This window comes from Bubalus kerabau, chromosome 11 (assembly GCF_029407905.1).
Source record: "Bubalus kerabau isolate K-KA32 ecotype Philippines breed swamp buffalo chromosome 11, PCC_UOA_SB_1v2, whole genome shotgun sequence".
Taxonomy (NCBI): domain Eukaryota; kingdom Metazoa; phylum Chordata; class Mammalia; order Artiodactyla; family Bovidae; genus Bubalus; species Bubalus kerabau.
Genome location: NC_073634.1, coordinates 69525585 through 69550475, shown reverse-complemented (window position 1 = coordinate 69550475; position 24891 = coordinate 69525585). Strand labels below are relative to the sequence as shown.

At 39.0% G+C, this 24891-nt stretch overlaps 1 protein-coding gene across 1 annotated transcript; it reads left to right on the top strand.

Moving 5' to 3' along the window:
• Positions 1-532: 532 nt before the first annotated feature.
• On the top strand, positions 533-24167 carry CNRIP1 (cannabinoid receptor interacting protein 1). The gene is made up of 3 exons (XM_055540518.1): positions 533-1058; positions 3127-3277; positions 23169-24167. The coding sequence occupies exons 1-3, from the start codon at positions 880-882 to the stop codon at positions 23331-23333; spliced, it is 495 nt and encodes a 164-aa protein (XP_055396493.1). The 5' UTR covers positions 533-879; the 3' UTR covers positions 23334-24167.
• The last annotated feature ends 724 nt before the right edge of the window (positions 24168-24891 follow it).

The window sequence follows — 24891 nt, the reverse complement described above, 5'->3', positions numbered from 1 at the left end:
CATCCTACAAGATCAGTGAAAATGTATGTGATTCATTATACGGTTTCATTCTTGAGACAAGGATATGCATAATGGAAATACACACCCAAGAGAAGATGTAGCTCCTTGAATATGTATTGGTTATTTTCTTTTTCTTTCTTTTTTTTTTTTCTTTTGCGCGCATTACTAATCCAGGATGGTTTGCAATCCACATTAGATGGAATTGCGCGTATCCTCAGCCTTGTCCCCTAAGCTTTGGAAAAACATGTTTCCTGAGATTAAAATCACTAGCTAACGGTTTCCTGCCCCGCTTTGGCCCCTCAGCCTCCTCCTGCCTGGCTGGGGCCAGATCCGCGAGCAACGGTGTCCACAGCTCTTCGCTGTGCGAGGGGATATCCAGATCCCGAAGTCTTGCGGCTGCCTCTTAAACCCAGGATCTACCCCGTCCCTCCCCATCCTCCCCTCCGCCCGCCCCGCGCTGCCCTAGGAGGAGCCTAAATGTCCGCTTCCCCCGCTGAAGGGGATTGTAATGCGTAAACAGGATTAACTCTCTCTCCTCCAGCTGCGCGGATCGGCCCGCGGCCTGCGGGCCGGAGTGAGCCCCCTGGGTGCGCGGAGCGCGCGGCTCGGGGAGTGGGGGATGTGGGAGCACCGGACCTCGGAGCTGTCCCTGGGGCCCGCTTCTTCGCCGAGGGGGGCTGGGGACCACAGCCTGCGGAGCTGCTCCTGGGAAGCCGGGGCTGACGGCCGCGACGGCTCGGGCTCCTAGCGGCAGCCTCCGCTCCGCCACCTCCCTCTCCCTCCCCGCGCTTCCTCTCCGCCCACCGCGCTCCAGCCGCCCGGTCGCCGCCGGCTCAGTCCTCCGCCCCCCTGGAGCCGCCGCGCCCGCCCGCCCCAGCCATGGGAGACCTGCCGGGCCTCGTGCGCCTCTCCATCGCCCTGCGCATCCAGCCGAACGACGGCCCGGTTTTCTACAAAGTGGACGGGCAGCGCTTCGGCCAGAACCGCACCATCAAGCTGCTCACGGGCTCCTCCTACAAGGTGGAGGTGAAGATTAAGCCCACCACGCTGCAGGTCGAGTGAGTGCGGGTGCGCGCCGCGGCTAACCGGCCCGGCTCGGGATACGCTGGGTGGAACGAGGCCCCCGGGACAGCCAGAGCCTCTCCCGGGCACCTCTTGCCTCTCACCTCGCCCGGAGGGCCCAGGAGGTTTTGTTGGGGGGAGGTATGAGGTCAGCTGTCTGCTCCCTAGGTCATCTCCTTCGCTATTCTCGCTTCCCTCCACGCCTGAAGCGTGAGGTGTTTAAAACTGCAACTGGAAGCCAGGGGATTGGGGGTTTTTTCTTGTAAATTTCTCATCCCTTCTGTCCAGCCATTGATGCGGACCCTCAGGCGGCCGGGGTGGGGCGGAGGGGAGAAGCTCGCCCTGGGCTTCACCTACCGCAATTCCGGTTCATCTCCGCCGAGTTCTGCGAGACTGAAGGAGGGAGAGAGGCTGAGTTAAGAGGTATAAAATTGGGGGTGGCTGATTACTGGGGCTTCTTAAGGATGCTCGCCACTCATCCATCAGCCATTATGAGCCTGGAATCCCGGGGCTGGAAGAGCAAGACGGAGGGCAGCCTTCCCCACTTAGGCCTAGTTTTCTTTGCCTGGTGTATTTCTTTTTCTCCTGAATTGTCTGTTTCAGCCTGATGATGGGATTAGCAGCATCCTTACAACAAAAGGATGGTGGTGTGTGTGTGTGTGTGTGTGTGTGTGTGTGTGTGTGTGGCAGAAACTATCTCGTCTCTGCTATAAGAGGTTGATGTATCCAGTAAACCTTGGGCTAGAAAGTCAGTGTAGAAGAGTGCAGGAACGGGGAAGTATCCTTTACCATAAGAGGTGGAGTCCTTTACCTCTCAGCTTCTGCCTAAGCATGGTGGAAAGAGGAAAGAAACCACCCCGTATTGTATCTACTACCATTTGCTGAGCTCGGAAGGTGGGGTGGAGAGAGAGGGCTGATAGGTTAAGTCTCCCCCAGTACACCTTAATTCAACAAAGTTGTATCGGCCAGTAGACTTTAATTCAACAAAGTTGTATCCACCTTCTAGGTGCCAGGCTCCAGTTGAAAGACCTAGAATCAAACCTGGGTTGATTCTGATGCTCTTGGTCTATTTACTTGTCAGCATCCCCAGCAGCTCCAAGCATCCATTATCCTCACATTTCCCAGTGTTCTGTGCATCTAGATATGATCTAGACTTTTCCTTTCCCTTTTTTCCTGGCAAACTCTTCTACCAAGTTACCTGGTCTAGTTCCCTCAGGATAGTTCTCTATTTTTCAAGTTAATCTAAAAACAAATTTGTTTTAATGATAAAACTTTTTTTTCCTGTTATACTTTAATTTTTTTCAAAGTGCTTCAATGCCCTAACTAGTGGTTCTCAAACCTGAGTGTACATGAGAATCACCTGGAGGGCTCTTTAAAACACAGATGACTGAACCTCACCTTAAGTAGATGTAGTAAACTCTAGCACTACAGTGGAGCTTAAGAATTTGCTTTCTAATAGGTTGGCAGGTGATACTGACATTGCTGGTCCAGGGATGACACTTCAAGAACCATTACCCTAACATGAGGAAATGATGCAGTGAGAATTTTTGGTATATGCCTGGCTTGAGGAAGTGTACCCCCAAAATCATGGACCCCTAATGTTCTATTGTTGCAACAGAAAAAAAATTATTAGAGAACTTGTTCAGTGGTTCTGAATTCTACCTGTGCATTAGAATCACCTCTGCAATGTTAAAATAAATTTACAAATGCCCAAACCACAACCCAAGCCAAGTGTTTGAAATAGGCTGGGTATAGCTAGATTTTTAAAAGTTCCACGGATGAGAAACTAAAGAGGAAGACCATTGACAGAATCTGACTTAGCCTTGTACAAGTATTCTGGATGAGAATACTCATGTCAATCCAGAGAGATTAAGCAGTTGATCTAGGTTCACATGACTGGTTAGTTGGGAAAGACAAGCTCCCTAAAGTTTCAGAACTTTCTATCACACCACAGTGTCTCTGTTAGCCAATCCTGTATGGTTTCTGCCCAGGGTTATGGTCCAGACCAGGACAGGGTGCCTGAGCTAATTTCTACCATATATGATCAACTCAAGTCCATTGCAGGAACATTTCCATTGGTGGTGTGGTTGTCCCACTGGAACTGAAGTCTAAAGAGCCCGATGGGGACAGAATCGTATATACAGGAACATATGACACAGAAGGTGTGGCCCCAACCAAGAGTGGAGAACGGCAGCCCATCCAGATCACCATGCCGGTAAGGTCTACTTGGGAGTGTTGGGGTATGATGCCAAAGCAAATGGAAACCATGTAAAGGAAAATAATCACTATTTTCCCTTAAGAAAGGATATAAAATCAAATATTATGAAATGTTATATCAGCTCATAGTTTCATATATTTGTTCATAATGTACCAGTTGTTGTTCTAGTCTCTAAGTCATGTCCAATTTTTTGTGACCCCATGGACTCTAGTCTGCCAGGTTCCTCTGTCTATGGGATTTCCCAGACAAGAATAGTTCCCAACCCAAGGATCAAACCCACATCTCCTGCATTGGCAGGCAGATTCTTTACCACTGAGCCACCTGGGAAGCCCAGTGTCTCAGTACAGTTAATTAAATAATCCATGCTTCTCCAATGATCAGTTTTATAGTAATTTCTTTGTGGCAAAAAATTAATTCTCTCGCTACATTTTTGTTATCTGTTCCATTGATCTGCCTATACTTATGCCACTGCTGCATTGTTTTTACAGTACATGTTTGTGTATTTTATAATTGGCCACCTTACTGAACTTGCTTACTAAAATTCTTCATTCAGTGATCTTGGATTTTTCAGGTAGACAGTCACAATCTATTAATTCATATCATAGTGTCATTTTCTGGTTTTTTTATTCCTGCCCTTATTGCATTGGCTAGTGTTTCTAGAATAATGTTTTCTACTAATAGTGGTAATCCTTATCTCCAACATTTCACTATTAGATATACTCTTGGTTTCAAATATTTATATTGTTAAAGCATCCTTTTCTGGTTCATTAAGAGATAATTGGGAGATGTGTTGAATTTCATTTCATTCCTTTACCCATCTATGGAAATAATTTAGAATACTAAACTTCTCATTTCTTCAAAGAAACCCTACTTAATGTCACTTATCATTTTTAATATGTTGTTACATTGAAAATGCTAATATTTAAGGGTTTTAATTTTATTATTTTTTTTGTTTGGCTGATTTATCAGCAAATATGTAAAGACTTCCTCTATATATCAGGCATTGGGAGAAGAGTGGTGAACAGAATAGATTTCCCTGGCTTCATAGGGCTTCTAATCTAGAGGAGGAAAACATACTTTATACAAGATTATCAATAATAAAGTAAATAATTATTATTGTACAAAATGTACTAAAAAAGTGGTGGTACCCTTGGGACATATACCAGGGGTCTTAGTCTAGCCCAAGATTTAAGGGATGGCTTTGTTAAGAGCTGACAGAAGAGGGAACACTTGAGGAAAAAGGAGCTACAAAGATCAACAGCTGGAGGACAGCAAAATGTGTTTCAAGGAATGAGTAGCCCAGCAGACAGTGAGGTAGAGACTGACTTAAGATTAAGATGGATTTAACCCAACATTGTCGGAGAAGGCGATGGCAACCCACTCCAGTACTCTTGTCTGGCAAATCCCATGGACGGAGGAGCCTGGTAGGCTGCAGTCCATGGGGTCGCTAGGAGTTGGACACAACTTAGCGACTTCACTTTCACGTTTCCCTTTCATGCATTGGAGAAGGAAATGGCAACCCACTCCAGTGTTCTTGCCTGGAGAATCCCAGGGATGGGGGAGCCTGGTGGGCTTCCGTCTCTGGGGTCGCACAGAGTCAGACACGATTGAAGGGACTTAGCAGCAGCAGCAACCCAACATTGTAAATCAACTATATTCCAATAAAAATTTTTTTAAAAAAATATTAAACTGGAGAGGTAAATAGAGCTTAGATGTTACAGGGCCTGCTTATTGAATTTATCTTCATGCCTCTGGGAATCCATTGAAAGTTTATAAGTCAACTTTGGTATGCAATTTACATACAAATTGTATGTAAATATATTCACCAGGCTAGATTACTGGAGTGGGTAGCCTTTGCCTTCTCCAGGGGATCTTCCCAACCCAGGGATCAAACCCAGGTCTCCCGCATTACAGGCAGATTCTTTACCAGCTGAGCCACAAGGGAAGCGTAAATATATTAATACACCAATTTAAACTGTACAGTAACATAGATTTTGACTAGTGTATAATCACCACCCCAATAAAAATATAGAACATTTCTGGTCATCCTGAAAATTTCCTCCATGCCTATCTGTAGTCAGTGCCCCCAGTCTTAGCCACTCTGAGCTTTTTGTCTCAATAACAGTTCTAATGGTTCTAGAATTTCATGTAAATAGAATCATGGCATTGTGGCTGATTTCTTTCACTTAGCATTATGTTGTAGTATAATGTTTTTGTTTAAATAGTTGGTTCCTTTTGTTATGAGTAGTATTTCATGGTAAGGATATATAAGAGTTTATTTATCCCTTTACCAATAAATGAACAGCTGGGTTGTTTGCAGCCTTTGGAGTTATAAATAAAATTGCTATGAATATTTGAGTATGAGTCTTAAAGTGAACATGTTTTCATTTCTCTTGAGTAAACACCTAAGAGGAGATTTAACAAATCACATGGTAAGTATACATTTAACCATATAAGAAATATCCTGATTGTTGTACCATTTCATATTTTTACCAGCAATGTATAAGAATTCTAGTTACTTTACATAGTTAATTATATCAGTCTTTTAAGTTTGGAAATGCAAAAGACCTACAAGAGCTAAAACATTTTATTTCATGATCTATATTTTAGTCTTTAAATTGGATAGCCTAAATCTTTCAGCTTTGTTTATTCAAAGTCATTTTGACTATTCTAGGCCCTTGGCATTGTTATATAGATTTTAGCATGAACTTATCAGTTCATTCTCCAATTCTCCAAGAACTGGAATATTAATTGGGTTTGCAAATTGGGCAGTTTGGGAAGATTTGACACTTAAATATTGAGTCTTCGGATACATGAATATATCTGTTTATTTAGGTCTTCTTTAATTTCTCTCTATAATGCATTACAGTGTTTCCTGTACAGATTTTATATATATGTTGTTAAATTTTTCATTAAGTATTTCATATTTAAACACTATTATATATGGTGATTTACTATTTATAGAAATAAAATTGATTTTTTTCTATATTCATCTTGAATTCTGAGGCCTTGCTAATCTCACTTATTAATCCTAATAGTTGTTCGGGATTTTTTTTTTTGTAGAACATTTAAGCTTTTCCATGTTTGATATAATGTCTTCTGCAAAGAAAAAGTTTTTCTTCTTCTTTTTCAATTCATATTCCTTTTATTTCTGTCTTGATGGCAATGCCTAGGACCTCCAGTTTGATGCTAAGCAGAACTGATGAGAGTGGACATCTTTGTTCCTTAATCTCAGGAAGAAAGCATTCAGTTTTTCAACACTAAGTACGATGTTAGCTGTAGGGTTTTTTATTAAATGCCTGTTATCAGGTTAATGAAGTTCCCTTCTATCACTAATTTACTGAAATTTTACTGAGAGGTTTAAAAAATATGAATGTGTAATGTTTTCAAATATTCTTTCTTTACCTACTGGGATGATCATATAATGTTTCTTTATTCTCTAGTAGATTTTATTGTTTATTCAATGTTGAAACAACTTTGAGTTATTGAATACTAGGATAAATACCAGTTGGTCAATGGTATGTTCCCTGTATATTTGACTGGATTTGATTCATTAACATTTTATTGAGGATTTTACATCTGTGTTCCTGAGAAATATTGGTCTGTGGTTTTCTTTTTTTGTATTGTCATTGTCTAGTTTTGGTATCAGAATAATAATAAAATTATTTGAAAGTTGTTCACTCTTCTGTTTTCTGGAAGAGTTTATATTATTATTATTAAAATATGATTTTTATTTAATGTTGGATAGAATTCACCAATGAAGGCACACATTTCATTTTGTTTAAAGGCTTTTAGTTACAAATTCAACTTCCTTCTTTGATAACGGGCTATTCAGGTTTTATTTCTTGAGTTAATTTGTATAATTTGTCATTGATATCATTGATTTATTTCAACTAAATTGTCAAATTTGTTGGCACAAAGGTGTTGGTAATAATCCTCCACCATCCTTTGATGTGTTAGGATCTCTAATAATGTCCACTCATTCTTTATGTTTATAATTTGCCATTCCTCCCTTATCCCCAACCAGTCTAGCTAGAGATTTACCAATTTTATTGGCTTTTTCAAAAACCTAGTTTTGTTTTCATATGCTTCACTGACCCATTTTTCTGTTTCATTGATTTCCAATCCTATCTGAATTATCTCTTTCTTTTGCTTGCATTAAAATATTTTAATTTAGGTTCTACACACAGAGATAGAATTTGAGTCTATAATGTTTTTACCAAATTTGAGTTATTTTTAATTTTTATTTTGCCTCAAATTCTTTCCAACTTTATTCTCTCCTTTTCTTGTAGTGCTTCAATTACACATTGGACAGTTTGGTATTATCCTGTAGGTCTTTAAGATCTTGTCCAATTGCTTTTATGGACCTCCAAATTAGATACTTTCTATGGAGAAGGTAATGGCACCCCACTTCAGTACTCTTGCGTGGAAGATCCCATGGACGGAGGAGCCTGGTGGACTGCCATCTATGGGGTCCCGAAGAGTTGGACGACTGAGCGCCTTCACTTTCACTTTTCACTCTCACGCACTGGAGAAGGAAATGGCAACCCACTCCAGTGTTCTTGCCTGGAGAATCCCAGGGACGGGGGAGCCTGGTGGGCTGCCGTCTATGGGGTCGTACAGAGTTGGACACGACTGAAGCGACTTAGCAGTAGCAGTATTGATATATACGCAAGTTCACTGTTTTTTTCATCTGCCCCAATTTACTCATGCTTGTTTTCTGATTTTTTTTCTATCATTATATTTTTCAGCTCTAGAATTTTTATCTGTATTTTCTATAGTTTCCATTTCTCAAGGTTCCTGATCTGTTTGACCATTTTGACCATATACCCCTTTACCTCTTTGAGCATATTTATAATTGCTGGTCTGAAATATTTATTTGGTAAATCTAGTATCTAGTCCCATTTAGAGCAGGAATGACTTTTTTCCTGAATATGGGTCATGCTTTCCTCTTTTGTTACTTGTTTGATAATATTTGATTAGAAACTAAACATTATAGATGGTATATTATTGATTTTAGTTTATTTTATTCTTCTGAGGATTATTCTCTTTTTGAGTTACATTCCTGGACTAAAGCTGCAAATTCTGTCTTTCCAGTAGGATAGCAGCTGAAATCTCTGCTTACTTTTTTTCAACTTCCAGTTGCTGCTCTAGCCTAGTCCCCTTTGTCCCAGTGGAGTTTAGCAGTCAGCTAAGGAATTGGACAGTTTATACTAAGATTTTGGTATCCATCCACCCTCAGGTTCCTCTAAATTTCCAGTTTCTCTGCCAGTCCTGAGCCCTTGCTTTGGTACTTTCAAGCCATTAAGGCTTCAACTTCTCAGGTTTGGGAATGCATTCAATAAAAAAAAAAGGGGGGGGGCAGCAAACTTCCAAATCTTATTCAGCATAACTTTCTCTTTCAAGAAGAGACGCTTCACTTAGATGAAATCAACCCTGCTAACACCCTGATCTGGGGACATCTGAGGAGCCTGACGTCCTATAGTCCATGGGGTCGCAGAAGAGTCAGAAACGACTTAGCGACTAAACCACCACCAATCTCTTGAACTATGAAACAATAAACTTCTGTTGTTTGGTGGGGGGAAATAGACTCTTTACTGGTTTGTCTGCTTTTTCAAGCAGGAAAAACCCCCTCCCAGCAGCCTATACGTGCGATTAGCCTGTAGAATTATGGTATAGTCAAAGTCAAGATTTTGGGTCTCACCTCTTCTGTAGCTCTCTTGCTTCCAGGATTTTCTCCCTAAATTTCCAGCTGCTCTTCCAGCCCAGGACACTCTTCTCCCTTTTCCAGTAGATAAAACTGCTGTTTCCTTCTGCCTGAACTGTCTGGGATTGGGGGGCACCCTCAGGCAAAAAACCACAGGGACAGTTCTTAATTGTTAGAATTGAGATCCTTCAAGAGTAACTGATTTGTGTCTTGCTTTCAGTTGCTTTTTAAAGGCATCAAATAACTTTTGTTTGCATTTTGTCAGTTTCTTACAAACTTATATCTTTGTAAGTTTCATCTAACAGTTCCACTCCACTATTATCATCATTTTAAAAAAACATTTCAATGTAGGACTTCCATTTCCTGGTAACGGTGAAAAGATTTGCCAGTTGTTAAAAATCAGTCTAGTAGCAATGTGTCGATTAGAAAGGGAAATGGGCAAAGGACAGAAGGTCTTCACAGTTTAAGATGGGGTGTTAGAGTTAATTGCTTTATAAAATGAATTGGGCACATTTTCATAGTTTGTGCTCTGAAACGGTTTACATGGTGTATGATTTAGCTGTTATTTGAAAGTCTGACAGAATTTCCCCACGAATGTCAGGATCCAAAGTAAAGATATTTGGAAAGAATATCCATAACTTTCAACTTAGTCCATTAAGTCTGCCTTTGGAGAGGCTTTGAAGATTTTATTGAGTCCATTTTAGTTGGTTTTCTGAGAAAACTATCCATTTCTACAGAAACACATTTTAAAAGGTATTTTTAGACTTCTAAAAAAATATTTGAAGATCACATATCCAGTAAAGGGCTGGTGGATCAAAATAAATTTCTTTTGTATCAAACAAGTATGCTTCTATTCTAGTGTATCAAGAATAGCATATGTATCAATAATTAGAGTTAAAGGAATGATTAACTGGAAGCAGAATTGCAAATGCTTATCAGAATTTTATTTTTATTTTTTTTTAATTTTATTGAAGTTTAGTATATTTACAGTGTTGTGTTAATTTCTTCTGTACAGCTAAGTTACTCGGTCATATATGTTTATATTTTCCAGAAAATCCTGGAAGACTATATATATATATATATATATATATATATATATAGTTTTTCATAGTCTTTTCCATTATGGTTTGTCATAAAATATTGAACATAGTTCCCTGTGCTATACAGTATGACCTTGTTGTTTTTCTATCTTATATATAATAGTTTGCCTCTGCTAATCCCAAACTTCCTTTCTTCCCTCCCCTACCCTCTCTCCCCCTTGGCAACCACAAGTGTGTTGTCTATCTCTGTGACTCTGTTTTTGTTTCATAGATATGTTGATTTGTATAGTATTTTAGATTCCACATGTAAGTGCTATCATATGGTATTTGTCTTTTTCTTTCTGACTTACTTTGCTTAGTATGATAATCTCTACGTCTATCCAAGTTGCTGCAAATGGCATTATTTCATTCTTTTTGATAGCTGAGTAATATTCATTGTATGTGTGCACCACATCTTCTTTATCCATTCATCTGTCAAAGGACATTTAGGTTGTTTCCATGTCTTGGCTAAATGGTGCTGCTTGAACATAGTGATGCATGTATCTTTTAAAACTTTATTTTTGTCTGGGCATATGCCCAGGAGTGGGATTGCTGAATCATATGGCAACTCTCTTTTCAGTTTTTTTGGGGAAACTCCATACTGTTTTCCATAGTGTCTGCACCAATTTACATTCCCACCAATGGTGTAGAGATCTCCGCCCCCTGTCCAGCATTTGTTATTTGTAGACCTTTTAATGATAGCCATTCTGACTGGTGTGAGGTGGTACCTCATTGCAGTTTTGATTTGCATTTCTCTAATAGTGATGTTGAGCATCTTTTCATGTGCCTGTTGGCCATCTATCAGAATTCTAATGAGAGCTCAAAAGGCCAGTGAGCTGACTTTAAGTTGTTCATTCTTTCACTAAACTGGTACTGAGCCCTGGGTCAGGTACAGAGGCAGTCACAGTAGATGAGACTGTATCCCGTTCCAGGTGGTCACAGGACAGGAGAGGAGACCTCCCCTCCCCACCTTTTCCCTGGAGCCAGTATGGACAGAGCTATAACTTCCTGGGGTTTTAAAAGGGTGTGGAGTCACACTTCTTTTGCTGCAAGTGTAAAAACAACACTAGGGAGAACAATTAACAAACAATTTAGAACTTGGTTAAAAACTTAATTGGATTTGTAAACTAAGAACATCTACATTATTTTGAATGAGACTGAAACACAGTATTTTTTTTAATGTGAGTATAATTTAAACACATCCATAAAAAGAAAGATTTTATTATTCACAGTAAGTCTGGATTGCCTGTCCAGGTACCTGCTAAAAGGCTGGAGAGCTTTTAAGTTACTCAGTGCCTTTGGGGTGTGTTGTGGGGCAAAGAATCTCTACGCTGTAACTCAAGAATCCTGAGTTCCATCTGTAAAGCCTAGATTCTTCCATATAATTTCCACTCTAGAAGAAGCAGGTGATTGATAGTTGAATGTTGCAGCAGTGATCACATAGTGTTAGGTTTGAGCGTCGGCCATGCATTTGTGTTTTATTTGTAGTAGGCTGATTCTCAGGAAAACAATGGAAATTAGAGGTTTTCTGTATGTCAGCATCTCTGGTATTGAATTCAAATGTTCATTCTAGTGGTGAAGCTTTCAGCTAGTTTCATCATTATCCTGTGACATTTTTAAGTTACCATTATTAGGACTCAAATTTTAAAAAGTGTAGACATACCATATTCTCACAGGCAACACCAAAACCTGGAACTATCCAGGTAAATACAGTCAGTTAAGCAGCAAGTTCCTGGATTATTAAAATTACATACCTTATCAAGGGAAACATCAGTGGTGTGGGTGCCTGAGGAAACCTCTAGAATGTCAGAATTAAAACTGGAAGTTATGAAGGTATTAGGAGGCCATCTTCTTCTATAATTAACTGTGTGTTAGTCTCTCAATTGTGTCCGACTCTTTGAAACACCATGGACTGTAGTCTGCCAGGCTCCATGGGATTCTCCAGGCAAGAATACTGGAGTGGGTTGCCATTCCCTTCTCCAGGAGATCTTCCTGACCCAGGTCTTCTGCATTACAGATGATTCTCGATCATCTGAGCCATGGGGGAAGCCCCATAATTAACTGTGATTCCAGGCAGTGGGATCCCAGGCTTAACTCAGTGGGCCTGTTTCTTTAATACAAATAGGTGGATTCTATTCTTTGATCACTAAGACCACTGTCAGCCCTAACATGGTATAAAAATTATAAACTTACCCATAGGGCATGATACTAGTTATTTGCTGAAGAAGTCAGATTCTCAAATACTGCCATTTAGGATGACACCAACTAGGACTGAAATCCAACAAATCCATATAGGATTCCTTCCTGGTTGGGTAGAGCATGCCGAGAAGTGTGGCAATGCAGCCCAGCATCTCAGGGGATTTGCATGTTTCTTTAAAAAACTGTGAAATATCAAGACAAGATTCAGAAATGTGAGCAAACTTGTAAAGCACCAGTAATCCCTACATTTTTATTTGGTTCATTTTCAGATTAACTTCCACATAAATACATTCTATAATTGCAATCATTTTTAATATATATTGTCCAACTTTCTACATATTTTTAAAATTTTAATGGTAATATAAGAATCTATCACAATGTATCATGATTAGACTTACTCAGATATTAGATATATTGATTGTCCCATCAAAAAAAGTGCTATAGTGTAAAATTTTATATGTGTGTGTATGTATATATATATATATATATATATATATATATCTACCTCAATCTGAGTAAAAATATTTGGTCAAAAGAACTGAATCTTTAAGGCTGTTCTCCAATATGGCATTTTGGTGTGTTTTTTTTTTTTTTTTTAAGTTGTACATACTATTTTACAATGTTGCTAGCAATGAAGAAGCCTACTGACTTTGTTATAATTATGACATCACCGAGAATCACTTCAAATGTAATAGATTTTCCAGTTTACTTTTCACTATCACAAGAATGAACATTTCTACATGTCAATTTAATTTTGTTTCTTCTATAGATTGTTCTTTCATGTTTTGTCAATGCTTCTGTTGAAAATTATTTTTTTAAATCACAGACTCCTAATAAAGAAAAAAATCTATCATACCTATCCTATTTCTCTTACTTTTGCTCTGTTTTATTTTCCATTGTGTAGAAATACAATTACACTAAAATTTTTCATTTTTTATTATGATTTCTTCTTTTAAAATGAAGATGGTTATTTTTTCATAGTCAACAGTCTATTTTGGCTTTCCCATAATTTTAGATTTTATGTGATTTAACTTTCCTCTAATTCAAACTTGATTTATGTTTATATTGTACATCATTTCCAAAAGATTTAAAATGGTATTTCACATTTCATGAGTCCAAGCAGTAATGCCTAGGTCCTTAAATATAATTTCTACTCTAGAAGAAGCAGGTGATTGATTGTTCCAATAATGATCATACAGCTTTTGGTTTGTGCATTGGCCATGCATCTGTATTTTATCAGTGATAGGCTGATTCAATTACAGTGGAAATTAGAATTATTAACTGAAATTAGAAGTTTTCCTGATCAAGTAAGCAGCTGAAATGTTAAGTGAAAATTTCATTTTAGTGATGAAAGCCTTGCATATGCTTTAACACTATCCTATGACAAAACTTTTGTCAAGCTTAAATATTACACATTGCTGACACAACCAATTACACAAGTAATAATGAAGTCTTGAGGTGTCCAGGTAAAGTCAATTAATCAAGTAGGTGAAGCTACCAAGGAAAGCTGAATTAAAGGGACACCAAAACAACTTCTTATAAGTCTAAGGTTACCTCAAAATAGTTTCTCAGATTTTTAAACATTGGATAAATGATGCTAGGATAAATTGGCTATTTGGGAGGCTCTGTTCTTCTTTCCTGATGCCTTTCCTTCTTTCCTGATCAAAAAATATTTCAGATGGATTATGAGATTATCTCTAAAGCATCAACTTTGTAAAAAAAAATCAAAATGAAAAGAATGTATCTAAACCTAAAAGAAATGGAAGAAATTCAAAGGTAAAAATGGAAGAAATCCAAAGATTAAAAATGGAAAACTCTGATTACATAAATGTCAATTTCCTGTTAAACGTTGTAAACAAAGTTAAATTAAATTTTCCTTAAAAGGCAATTTAAACTAAAAGGCAAATGATACTTGGTGACACGTGAAAAGCTTATTTATAACATGGATGGTTAAGCAGTGTTGCCTCGATTTACCACTGCCTGTGCAGACAATGCTGCAGCCCTGAAGCTGAACTCAGGATGTTATCAAATGCCATCTGACTTAGATTAGTGGCAGTGATCTCTTTATTCACATAATTCCAGAGGCCCTGGTACAGGGAATTAATGAATGATACCCAACTCTAAGTGCTTCGCTGACAGCTCAGTGGTAAAGAACCTGCCTGCCAGTACAGGAGACAGAGGGGATGTGGGTTCCATCCCTGGGTGGGGAAGATCCCCTAGAGAAGGAAATGGCAACCCACTCCAGTATTATTGCCTGGGAAATCCCACAGACAGAGGAGCCTGGTGGAGGGCTACAGTCCATGGAGTCACAAAAGAGCTGGGCACGGCTTAGTGACGAAACAACAACACCCAACTCTAAAAGCTCTCCACCCCCATTTCAAAGAGTATTGCTGACTTGTATTTTAATGGGACTAATTCTCCACTTAGTCCCTTCAAGGAGAGAGCTTGGAGATTCTGTCTGCGTTATGATAGTCATCACATTATTCCCCTTTTGTCTGGCCCTCTTAGACAGGAGACTGGGGGGAGTTTGGAGGAATGAGGCAAGCAGTACATGAGCCTGTTGTGAACCTGTGTTGTGCTGCTTACACATACGTTCCCAAACGTAAAATGTGTTCCTCATGTCAACTCTTTCTAATATTTTGGCACAATCTGTTACTTCATATATAAAGAATTCTTAGAAACCAGTAAGGAAGAGAATCTTACTGGACATAGGAAATTGAAAGAGAAGGACATGGGAAATTGAAAAATAAGCAAAAAATAAAGAGGCTAAAGGAATGCAAATCATCAATAAATATTAAAAAATGACAATTTCACTATTGATAAATATATATATGTATATAACACAAGGCCAATTTTCACCCACAAAATTTGCCAAATAGTAAAAATAATACTACTAATTCAGTGCTAGTGTATTTCTTTATGAAATATGATTTACTCTAAATTGATTTGGGGTCCTGCAAACTTGCTGAATTTGCTTGTTAATTGCTTCATAGTTTTTGCACACATATTTTTATTGTGAATTGAAAGTTTTGTTTCCCTTTTTCCCCCTCTTGCCTTAAGATACTGACTTAGGGCCACTAATACAATGCTGAACAGGAATAGAAGCAACTGCTTTCCTTGCCTTATTTCCATCTTATAGGGAAAGGACTCAGTTCACTTAACGTTGAAGGTGATGTTAGCTATTGTTTTTTTATTGATGGCCCTTAATCAGACTGAAGAACTTTTCTTCTATTCCTAGTTTGGTGAGAGTTTTTATTATATATAGGATAATAAAGTATAAGGATGGTAAAAGGTATAAATAAGGATGGTATAAGTATAAATAAGGTATAAGGCAGTTGAATTACCACATGTTCTTTCTGCATTTATTGATATGATTACATAGTGTTTCTCCTTTATTTTGTTAATATGGCAAATTACATAGATTTTCAAATATTGAACCATCCTTGAGTTCTGAAGATAAACCTCCAATGTAATATCCTTTATTATGTATTGGTGGATTTGATTTACTAATATTTCAAGCAAATAAAATTATATGTAAGTTTTATGCATAAATCCATGAGGAATTTTTGTCTGCAACTTTCCTTTACCCGTAATATCCTGGTCAGGTTTTGGTATCAGGGTAACAGTGGCTTCACAAAATGTATTGAGACATATTCCTTCCTCTGTTACGTAGAATCAGTATTTTCCCCTTAAGTGTATGAATTTATCAATGAAGCCACTGAGCCTGAAATTGTCTTCCTGGGAAGAATTTTAATTACAAATTCAATTTCTTTAGTAGTTAGAGATTTAGTGATAGTTTGTGTCTTTCAAAGAATTTGTACATTTGTACACCAAATGTATTGGTATATGTTGTTGTTTAGTCTCTAGGTTGTGGCCAACACTTTTACAACCCAATGGACTGCACCCTGCCAGATTCCTCGGTCCTTGAGATTTCCTAAGCAAGGATACTGGAGTGGGTTACCATTGCCTCTCCCAGGGATCTTCCCAATGTAGGGATTGAACCCAGGTCTCCTGCATCGGCAGGCAGATTTTTTTTACCACTGAGCCACCAGGGAAGCCCATTATTGGTATAACGTTGTTCCTAATCTAAGGATCCCATGTTGTTACCAATATAGGATCAATAGTGATAGCATCTTTCATTCCTAATATTGGTAATTTGCTTTCTTTTTCCTGCTCAGTTTTGCCTGGATTTATCCATTTTAAAGAGTTTTTAAAGAAGATTTTAGTTTCATCAGTTTTTCTTTACTGTTTTTCCTTTTTCTGTTTCATTGGTTTCTGCTCTTTATTGCTTTTCTTCTTCTTACTACTATACAGTTAAAATTAAAAGAACCGGCAGTGTCAGCTTTTGGAGAGAATGTATCAATAGAACAACTGAAATTCATATTGCTGGTGGGAAAGTAAAATGGCACCATCACTTTGGGAAAGTTTAGCAATTTCTTATGAAGTTAAGCATACTTATAAGACTTAGAACTTTTAACCCTATCTGTTCAGCTAAGAGAAATGGAAAATAAGGATTTACTAATAAAACTTCAAACGGTACAGGAATAGAGATGTTCAGAATCCAGTAGGAATTGGTAGGTCATACCACAGTAAAAGTCATAGATGCTTATTTACACTGAATTTGTTTACTAATGAAGTAACATCATGTCTCTATCAATACAGTAAGTTCATTCTGTGCTCCTAAGTCAATGAATTTCAGAGTCACTTTATTCTTGATCAATTTCACAAGTCACTGGTGAAATTGAGTAGAATGGTGAATGGAGAGAAGTACTCTGGGGATTCTAGGTCATATGGTTGTAAGACCACCACAGAAATTGTTTAAAACAAATTCTTCAGGACTTCTTGGTGGTACAGTGATTAAATATCTGCCTTCCAATTTAGGAGACATGAGTTCAATCCACAATTCGGGAAGATTCTATATGCCATGGGGCAACTAAGCCCATGTGCTACAATTACTAAACCCACACTCTAGAGCCCATGAGCCACAACTACTGAACCCGCACAGCGACTACCGAGCCCAAGTGCTGCAACCCAGAGCCTTTGTGCCTAGAGCCTTTTCTCTTCAACAGGAGAAGCCACCACAGTGAGAAGCCCATGTACCGCAACTAAAGAGTAGCCCCTGCTCTCCTTAGGGAAAGCCTGCACAGAGTAACAAAGACCCGGCACAACAGAAAAAAAAATTAATAAAATATTTACTGTTTATTAACAAGTCAAGATTCCTCACTTATTACTGAGGACAACAAATGATTCTCCTCTCCTTAGAATCTGATGGGTTCCCCTTCACATTGGTTGTGAAATTAAAGTGTACCAAGGCTTGTAACTTGTAAGAACACTAAAGTAAATGTCCAGGTATATAGTAGAGTGTCAGTTTCAGAATACGATAGACTAGGTGGCTTAAACACCAGATATTTATTTCTCACAGTTCTGGAGGCCGGAAGTCCAAGATCAAGGTGCCAGCAGACCTGGTGTGTAATTAGAACACTGTTCTGATTCATAGACAGCTTCTTTCTTACCATGGGAGAAACAGATAAGGAACAGAGAAACAGATCATCCCTCTCATGTCTATTTTTATAAGGGCACTAATCCTATTCATGAGGGCTCCATCTTCCCGCCATAATTACTTCTGGAGGATCCCACTTCCAAATACCATCACTGGGGATTTAGGCTTCACCATATGAATTTTGGGGAGATACAGTCAGTCTGTAGTGGCATCCTAAAACATTCTACACATAACAATTTATAGATGTTCTTCTCATTCAGGGAGGAAAAAGAAACGCTGTTCAGTAGCTTGTAGCTCATTTGCTTGTACACTGGTTATCATTTTCTAGATGAAAATGAGGAAACCTAGATTCTTGACTTGCTCCTACCACTATCTGGCTGCAGAGTACTAGAGCAACTCAGTTAACCTCTCTGAATTAGTTCTTTCATCCACAAAATGGAGATGTTAAAACCAGTCACAAGACTGAATGAGATTAAATGATAGTAATTGTGTATTTTAAAAAAGAGAGCTATTAAATGCACAGAATTATACTGTGTCTAATTGCATCACTGGGGAACTTGCCTGGGTAGCTTTTCCTTGGAAGGCACAGATGGGTTGGGAGCGGGTAGAGAGCTGTGTAGTTGTTTCTGTTCTTCAAAAACAATGTCAGCTTTGAAGACCCCATCTGTTCTTAGCCAGAGCAGAAGAAATCATGAGTTAGGTAGAGATGGCCAGGAAACAGAGCTCCAGAAGGAAGAATACAAAGAGCGCTTATAAGAAGTTAAAACAATTAAGATGTGGGAGAGAGGAAAATATATGCCTAGTCACCAGCAGTTAAGTTTACTATAACATGACCTTGAATCCAACATTAATAAAAGAGAAACAGAGTAGAATTTTTAGCTGTGACTTGCTGTCAACATATTTCTGTTTTGGTGTACTGTGTTACTGAGAATTCTTGGATGGAGACTTTCTTAGTTGTAAGGTTACTCAGATGTAAGTGTTGTGCCTTAAGGGCTTTCATTTTTGTTTATTGCCTGTGGTCATAATCATCTTTATTTGTTTTTGTGACTAACTTTTATTTATATCTAGTTCCAAAAAGGCCGCAGTATTGTTTCTCCCACTTACCTAACCTTGTTTCAAGCTGCTCCTGTGAAAGTTTTGTTGGTGTTTATAAAATATTTTTATAACTTAATTCAGTTGCACTTAAAATGTACAGTATCCTACGTTGGTCAAAAATAATAGTAAGTCATCTCAGTGATTTGTAAAATGAGATATCAGTTTATTATTACCACTTAAGGGTGGTATTATAAACAAAGTTGTAATGTTTTCATTAGGATATATGTATCCTTAATAGATTTTATTAAATCCCTAGGGTTTGAGGGATATTCATGTTAATTTTTCAGGGGTGATAGATCCATTTCAGCATTTAAAATATTCTTTCTGCTTATAAGAGTAACATATTTCTTGCAGAAAATCTAAGTAGAAAGATAGAAAGAGTTTACTTTGGGAACTATTGTTAATATTTTTCCTTTTTCTTTTCTCTATACATCCTAGTGTATTTGAGCTCATTTTCAGCCATCTTTTTTCTGTTAACATTGTTTTCATCATCTTCTGTCATCATTAAAACTAAATTCCTGGGCTTCCCTGGTGGCTCAGTGGTAAAGAACCCATCTGCCAATGCAGAAGACACAGTTTCAATCCCTGATGCAGAAGGATCCGACATGCCCCTGGGCAACTAAGCCCGTGTACCACAGCCACTGCGCCTGCTTTCTAGAGCCCGCCGACCACAGCTACCGCGCCTGCTCTCTAGAGCCCGCCGACCACAACTGCTGAGCCCATGCGCTGCAACAACTGAAGCCTGCATGCCTCAGAGCACATGCGCCCCAACAAGGAGCCACCGCAGTAAGAAGTTCGGGCACCGCAACCAAGACATAGCCCCCACTCGCCACAACTAGAGAAAAGCCCGCACAACAGCGAAGACCCAGCAGAGGAAAAACTAACTAAATAATACATTAAAAAAAAAACACCTAAATTTCTGTTTAGAGGTTATACATATTCAAGGTACAGATATACCACCATTTCTCATAATACTTTCCTAAAGTTTTAGGCTTAAATTGCTTCTGGTATTTGAAAATGTTCGCTAAGTTGATAGGTGAACAAGTTACAAAACTCTGAAAGTTTATATTTCTTTAATTACTAATAATACTACATTTGAATATTTTTCAGACTTAGCCAGTCCTTTTAATGAACTGTCAGTTTTATCCAAATGTTCTTAGTAGTTCTTAACATATTTTATGTTAAGGATATTACTATTTGGTAAAACTTGTAAATACAATTTGGCTTAACATTTTTTCTGATTATAAAAGTAAAATTTGATCATTAAATCTTTAAAGTACCAATAAGTACATAGAAGAAAATGAAACTTATTCCATCAGCAGTAACATGTATAATTCTTTTAATTTAATTTATTTATTGGCTGCACTGGGTCTTCGTTACTGCACGCAGGCTTTCTCTAGTTGCAGAGAGTGGGGGCTCCTCTCTAGTTGTCATGCACGGGCTTCTCATTGCTGTGACTTCTCTTGTTGCAGAGCCTAGGTTCTAGGTGCATGGGCTTCAGTAGTTGTGGCCCCTGGCTCAGTAGTCGCTTCTCACAGGCTCTAGAGCACAGGCTCATTAGTTGTGGCATGTGGACTTAGTTGCTGCACAGCATGTGGGATCTTCCTGGACCAAGGACCGATCTCATGTCCCTACACTGGCAGGCAGATTCTTAACCACTGGACCACCAGGAAAGTCCATAACATGTATAATTTTAATGAAATTAATGCTAGACAGTCTTGTTGGTACTCTGCTTAGTTCAGGTAACAATACAGAATAATAGAAATTTTTTATTTAAATATTTACATTTAGAATTGTTACATAGTATCCCACTATATAGATATGCCATAATTAATTAAGGATGGAAATTTAGTATTCACTTTCTCACTATTCTGAACACTGTGATGTCAAGATAAATTATAAGTGAAATTGCTATACCCAAGTATGTTCACAGCTTTACTTGATACAAATTACCCTTCCAAAAGGCTGTGTAATTCAGTTCCCACTGGCAGGGTTAAGAATACCTGTCTCCTTGTTACTCATTAAAAATCAATATTTTTAATTTTTAATCAACTTTGTTGTATAGTTTACATTTAATAAATATACCCATTTTAAGTATACTGATCAATGAGTTTTAACAAACGCATACATGTGCTCTTGTAACCACCACCCCAATCAAGATGTAAAATGTTTCTGTCACCTGCAAAAAGTTGCCTCTGGCACATTTTCATCAATCATCTATCCCCTCCTCCTACCTCAGGGAACCTAGGTAACCACAGATATTTCCTCTCAGCATAGATTATATTCTGGGGCTTCCCTGATGGCTCAGCAGGTAAAGAATCCACCTGCAGTGCAGGACACACAAGAGATGCAGTTTCAATCCCTGAGTCAGGGAGATCTCCTGGAGTAGGAACTAGCAACCCACTCCAGTATTCTTGCCTGGAAAACTCCATGGACAGAGGAGCCTGGCATTCTATCACTATAAACTATATAGATATACATATATATGTACAAACATATATGGAATCATATAGTACATATATTCTTTGGGGTCTGGATTCTTTTGCTCAGCATGACTTTGAAATCCAACCTTATTGCTGCCTGAATCAGTATGTTCTATTTTATTGTTAAGTAAAAAGCCTTTTTATATTAATAGATATACCAAAATGTGTCTATCAGCAGGTAAATGATAGAACATTTGGGTTGATTCCAATCTAGGGCTTTTCTGAATAAAGCTGCATATTTGTGCACAGGTCTTTAAGTCATGCCTTTCTAAAAAGAGAGACTTCATTTTCTTAGCTGAGAGATTTGTGGACTCGAGGTACATCATCCACTGTTACAAGTCAAGCAAATTTTCCAAAGGCAAGCCAAACCTTGTTTTGGGATCAGATTAACAAGATGAGGCAATGGTGCAGGATATAATTTTGAAAGCATCTTGGAAAGCTATCTGGGAAGCACCTGATCACCCTCCCCCTGTGGCAGCCGCAAGCAGAAGGCTCCTATTGCTCACTGCCCTCCCCCTTCCACGTCTTCTGGCTCCTGACAAGTCCAAGAACCCCACTAAGTCAGTGCCTGTCTCCTCCCATGACAAGGGAGGGTCAGAGGAGAAAATAACAGCAGGCATCATGCTATTTAATGCCAGGTCCCCTAAATAGCTCCAGGAGATGGTGGCAGGGTCAGGCTACCCCGCAGGCCACTTGAGCCCCTGCCCAGTGGCCTCTAGGGTATTCTGTACCCTCTTCTCAGCTACATGAGAATTGTGTGCTCATGACTCTGGAGGATTCTGTGCAGTGTTTTCAGGGCCTGTCTTCTGGAAGAAGAAGGCAAATTTCTTGGGAACAAGGAGCATCCCTTATACAAATTTTTCTATGTGCAAGGCACACAGTAGGTACTCAACTGTGGCTTTGGATAATGTATAATCAAAACCTGAGGCATGGGCATGGCTTATAAACACTCAATAGTACTTGAAAGTTAGCGTCTTTAACAAGCAAATGTTTTCAATAAAATAGGTTTTCCTGGAGTTGAAATTAATGATGGGAGGGCAGTTGTATCTTATGTTTAGTCATGTTGTACACACGTTATTTTGTACAACTGTTTTTTGAAACAGAAACCAAAAACAATCATTAAACACCATTCCCTCTCTTCTCTTCCCAATCTCCCTTCTGTGGCAAGCTCTGAAATTCTGAGATTCTAAGAGTCATTTCCAGATCTTAAATTTGGGAAACATATACATTTGGGGAGTTATTTTTATTAAAGGCAATATCATAGCAAATGCAATAAGTGTAGTGGGAATATGATTTTATAGAGAAATAAATGACTTACAGATAGCTTTTCAGGAAAATCTCTCTTGTAATGAAGGAAGATCCTTCGTTAGAGTAAAAGGCCTAAGCTTTTATCACAGGAGCCTGGAGTAATTATACTGGTTACTAAACGTGAGGGAGCAGAGTGTAGGGAGGAGAGTTAGTCATTGCAAACCTCTTGGTGCAGGCATCCTTTGTTCTTGCAGCAGTCCACATCAGTCAGGTCACAATGTTACCGTAAACCTCCAACAAGATGAATGTTATTCTCTGTTCTGCAACATTTTACCTCCATATGAGTAGAAAAGTGTACTCTTAAAAGTCAGAACCTTGAAAACGGGCTATCCTGTGTATTTCAGGTAACATTCTTACCTCGAAGCAAAAACAATAGAATGTGAAGGTTAAAGTAAAAGAAACAGCTGTAAAATGGAGTCAGATTTGTTCTTCCCTATTACACCTCTTCCACGAACATCAGCTGTCCATTACTAGTGGCAGAATGAGTTTTTGATGGGGTGTGTTTCTCTTCCCTCAGTTCACTGACATTGGGACCTTTGAGACGATGTGGCAGGTCAAGTTCTACAATTACCACAAGCGAGATCACTGCCAGTGGGGAAGTCCCTTCTCTGTCATTGAGTACGAGTGCAAGCCCAACGAGACCCGCAGTCTCATGTGGGTGAATAAGGAGTCCTTCCTCTGAAGACAGCACTTTCTGATGCTGCTGGACAGTCTCTTCAGAGATCCACTTTTAGATAACCCAGCACAAGCCTTCACCAAGGCACACCACACCATTGCTGTGTCCTGTCGGGTGCCAAGGACCCATTAGCCCCGATTATTTTTGAAAGTGTAATTCCCCTCTGATTCAGTATCCCTGACACAAAAGATTGTGATGTTCCCTCCCCAAGGGGCTCTCTTTCTGTATTCTGTATTGATATCCCTGCCTCCAATTGTTCTTGGTCACCCTGGTGACCTCTTGGAGGAGCTTCCTGGAATCTTCAGGCCCTGTCCCGCACTTAACTTCTCCACGGATGACTGTGCTGTTTTGTTTCCAAGTTGAGTGCTTCCCTCTTTTTTGTTAAATGTTAAATAAAAAATAACAATGTGCGTGGGTTCCATCCCAAGTGTGCTATGGTAACATGTAACTTGCAATGTTTTCCAACTCTCAAAGCAGGCTTTGTGAAAATGTGATGCAAACAGCAGTCAATGGGACTCAAGTGTTGTGCTTTCTACAAACAGCTTGGCTTTTTCAGGGAAGGATAATGACAGAAGAAAAGGACAAATGTTTAAGGATTTATAACTTAGTAAAACTCAAGTAATGTATTGTGCTGTGGCCTAGTGAAAGTGGGAGAGAGCCTTGTGTGGACCACTGTTAAGATGACCAAAAGTGACAAGGTTACCTTTTTGGTAAGTGATTGTGGTGTCCAAACAGGCATCCTGATGGCCTCCCTACATTGCCCTCCACTTGAACTTTGTAAAACTGTGTATGGAAATGTAATCAACTTTTGATATTTCTTAATAAAGATATTGAAAATCATCCTTGACTTCCCTTCTTAGTTTGGGCAATGTTCAGCAGGTAGACCTCTGCTTCAGGTCAGCTCTACTAAGACTGTTCCCGAGTCCAAACTGGTACTGCTAACTGCGTGACAGATCAATAAATCAAGAGACGACGTGTCAGGTCAAAGAATAGAACTTCATTTGGAAAGCCAGCAACCCAAGAAGATGGTGGACTGGTGTCCCAAAGAACCATCTTACCTGAGTTGAATTCAGGCATCCTTCAGAATACTAAAAAGGGAGGAAACGTGGCTGATTGTTGCAAACTTTTAATGTCAGTGTCGTTTTTCTTGCAGCTGTCTGCATAGGTCAGGTCATGGTGTTCCTGTAAACCTCCAACAAAACAAATGTTATTCTCTATGTTCTGCAACCTTTTAATCTCTCTATGATTAGAAAACTGGTACACTTTTAAAGGTCAGAGCCTTGAGAATGGGCTTTCCTGTGTATTTCAGATGGTAGGCCACATTCTTTTACAAAAGGTACAGAGCCAGCATGACAAAGCACAGGCAACAGAACACAAAGATTAGAGCTAAAGGAATAGATCCAATATGAAGTCAAGTTTATTTTTCTCTGTTACAAGATCTCCACCTATGTTGCAAGGCCAGGGGGATATACCTGGAGTAGAATTAGCACACTTACTCATTGATCAATTCTGACCCTCACACAGGGAATACTCCACCTGGCTCCAACAAAGCAAATGCAGGCTT

Bases quoted from the DNA above. Each gene is read 5' to 3' on its own strand.
- CNRIP1 (XM_055540518.1), top strand. From the start codon at position 880: ATGGGAGACCTGCCGGGCCTCGTGCGCCTCTCCATCGCCCTGCGCATC. The intron at 1,059-3,126 runs GTGAGTGCGGGT...AGTCCATTGCAG, and splicing joins CCCACCACGCTGCAGGTCGA to GAACATTTCCATTGGTGGTG. The intron at 3,278-23,168 runs GTAAGGTCTACT...CTCTTCCCTCAG, and splicing joins CCATCCAGATCACCATGCCG to TTCACTGACATTGGGACCTT.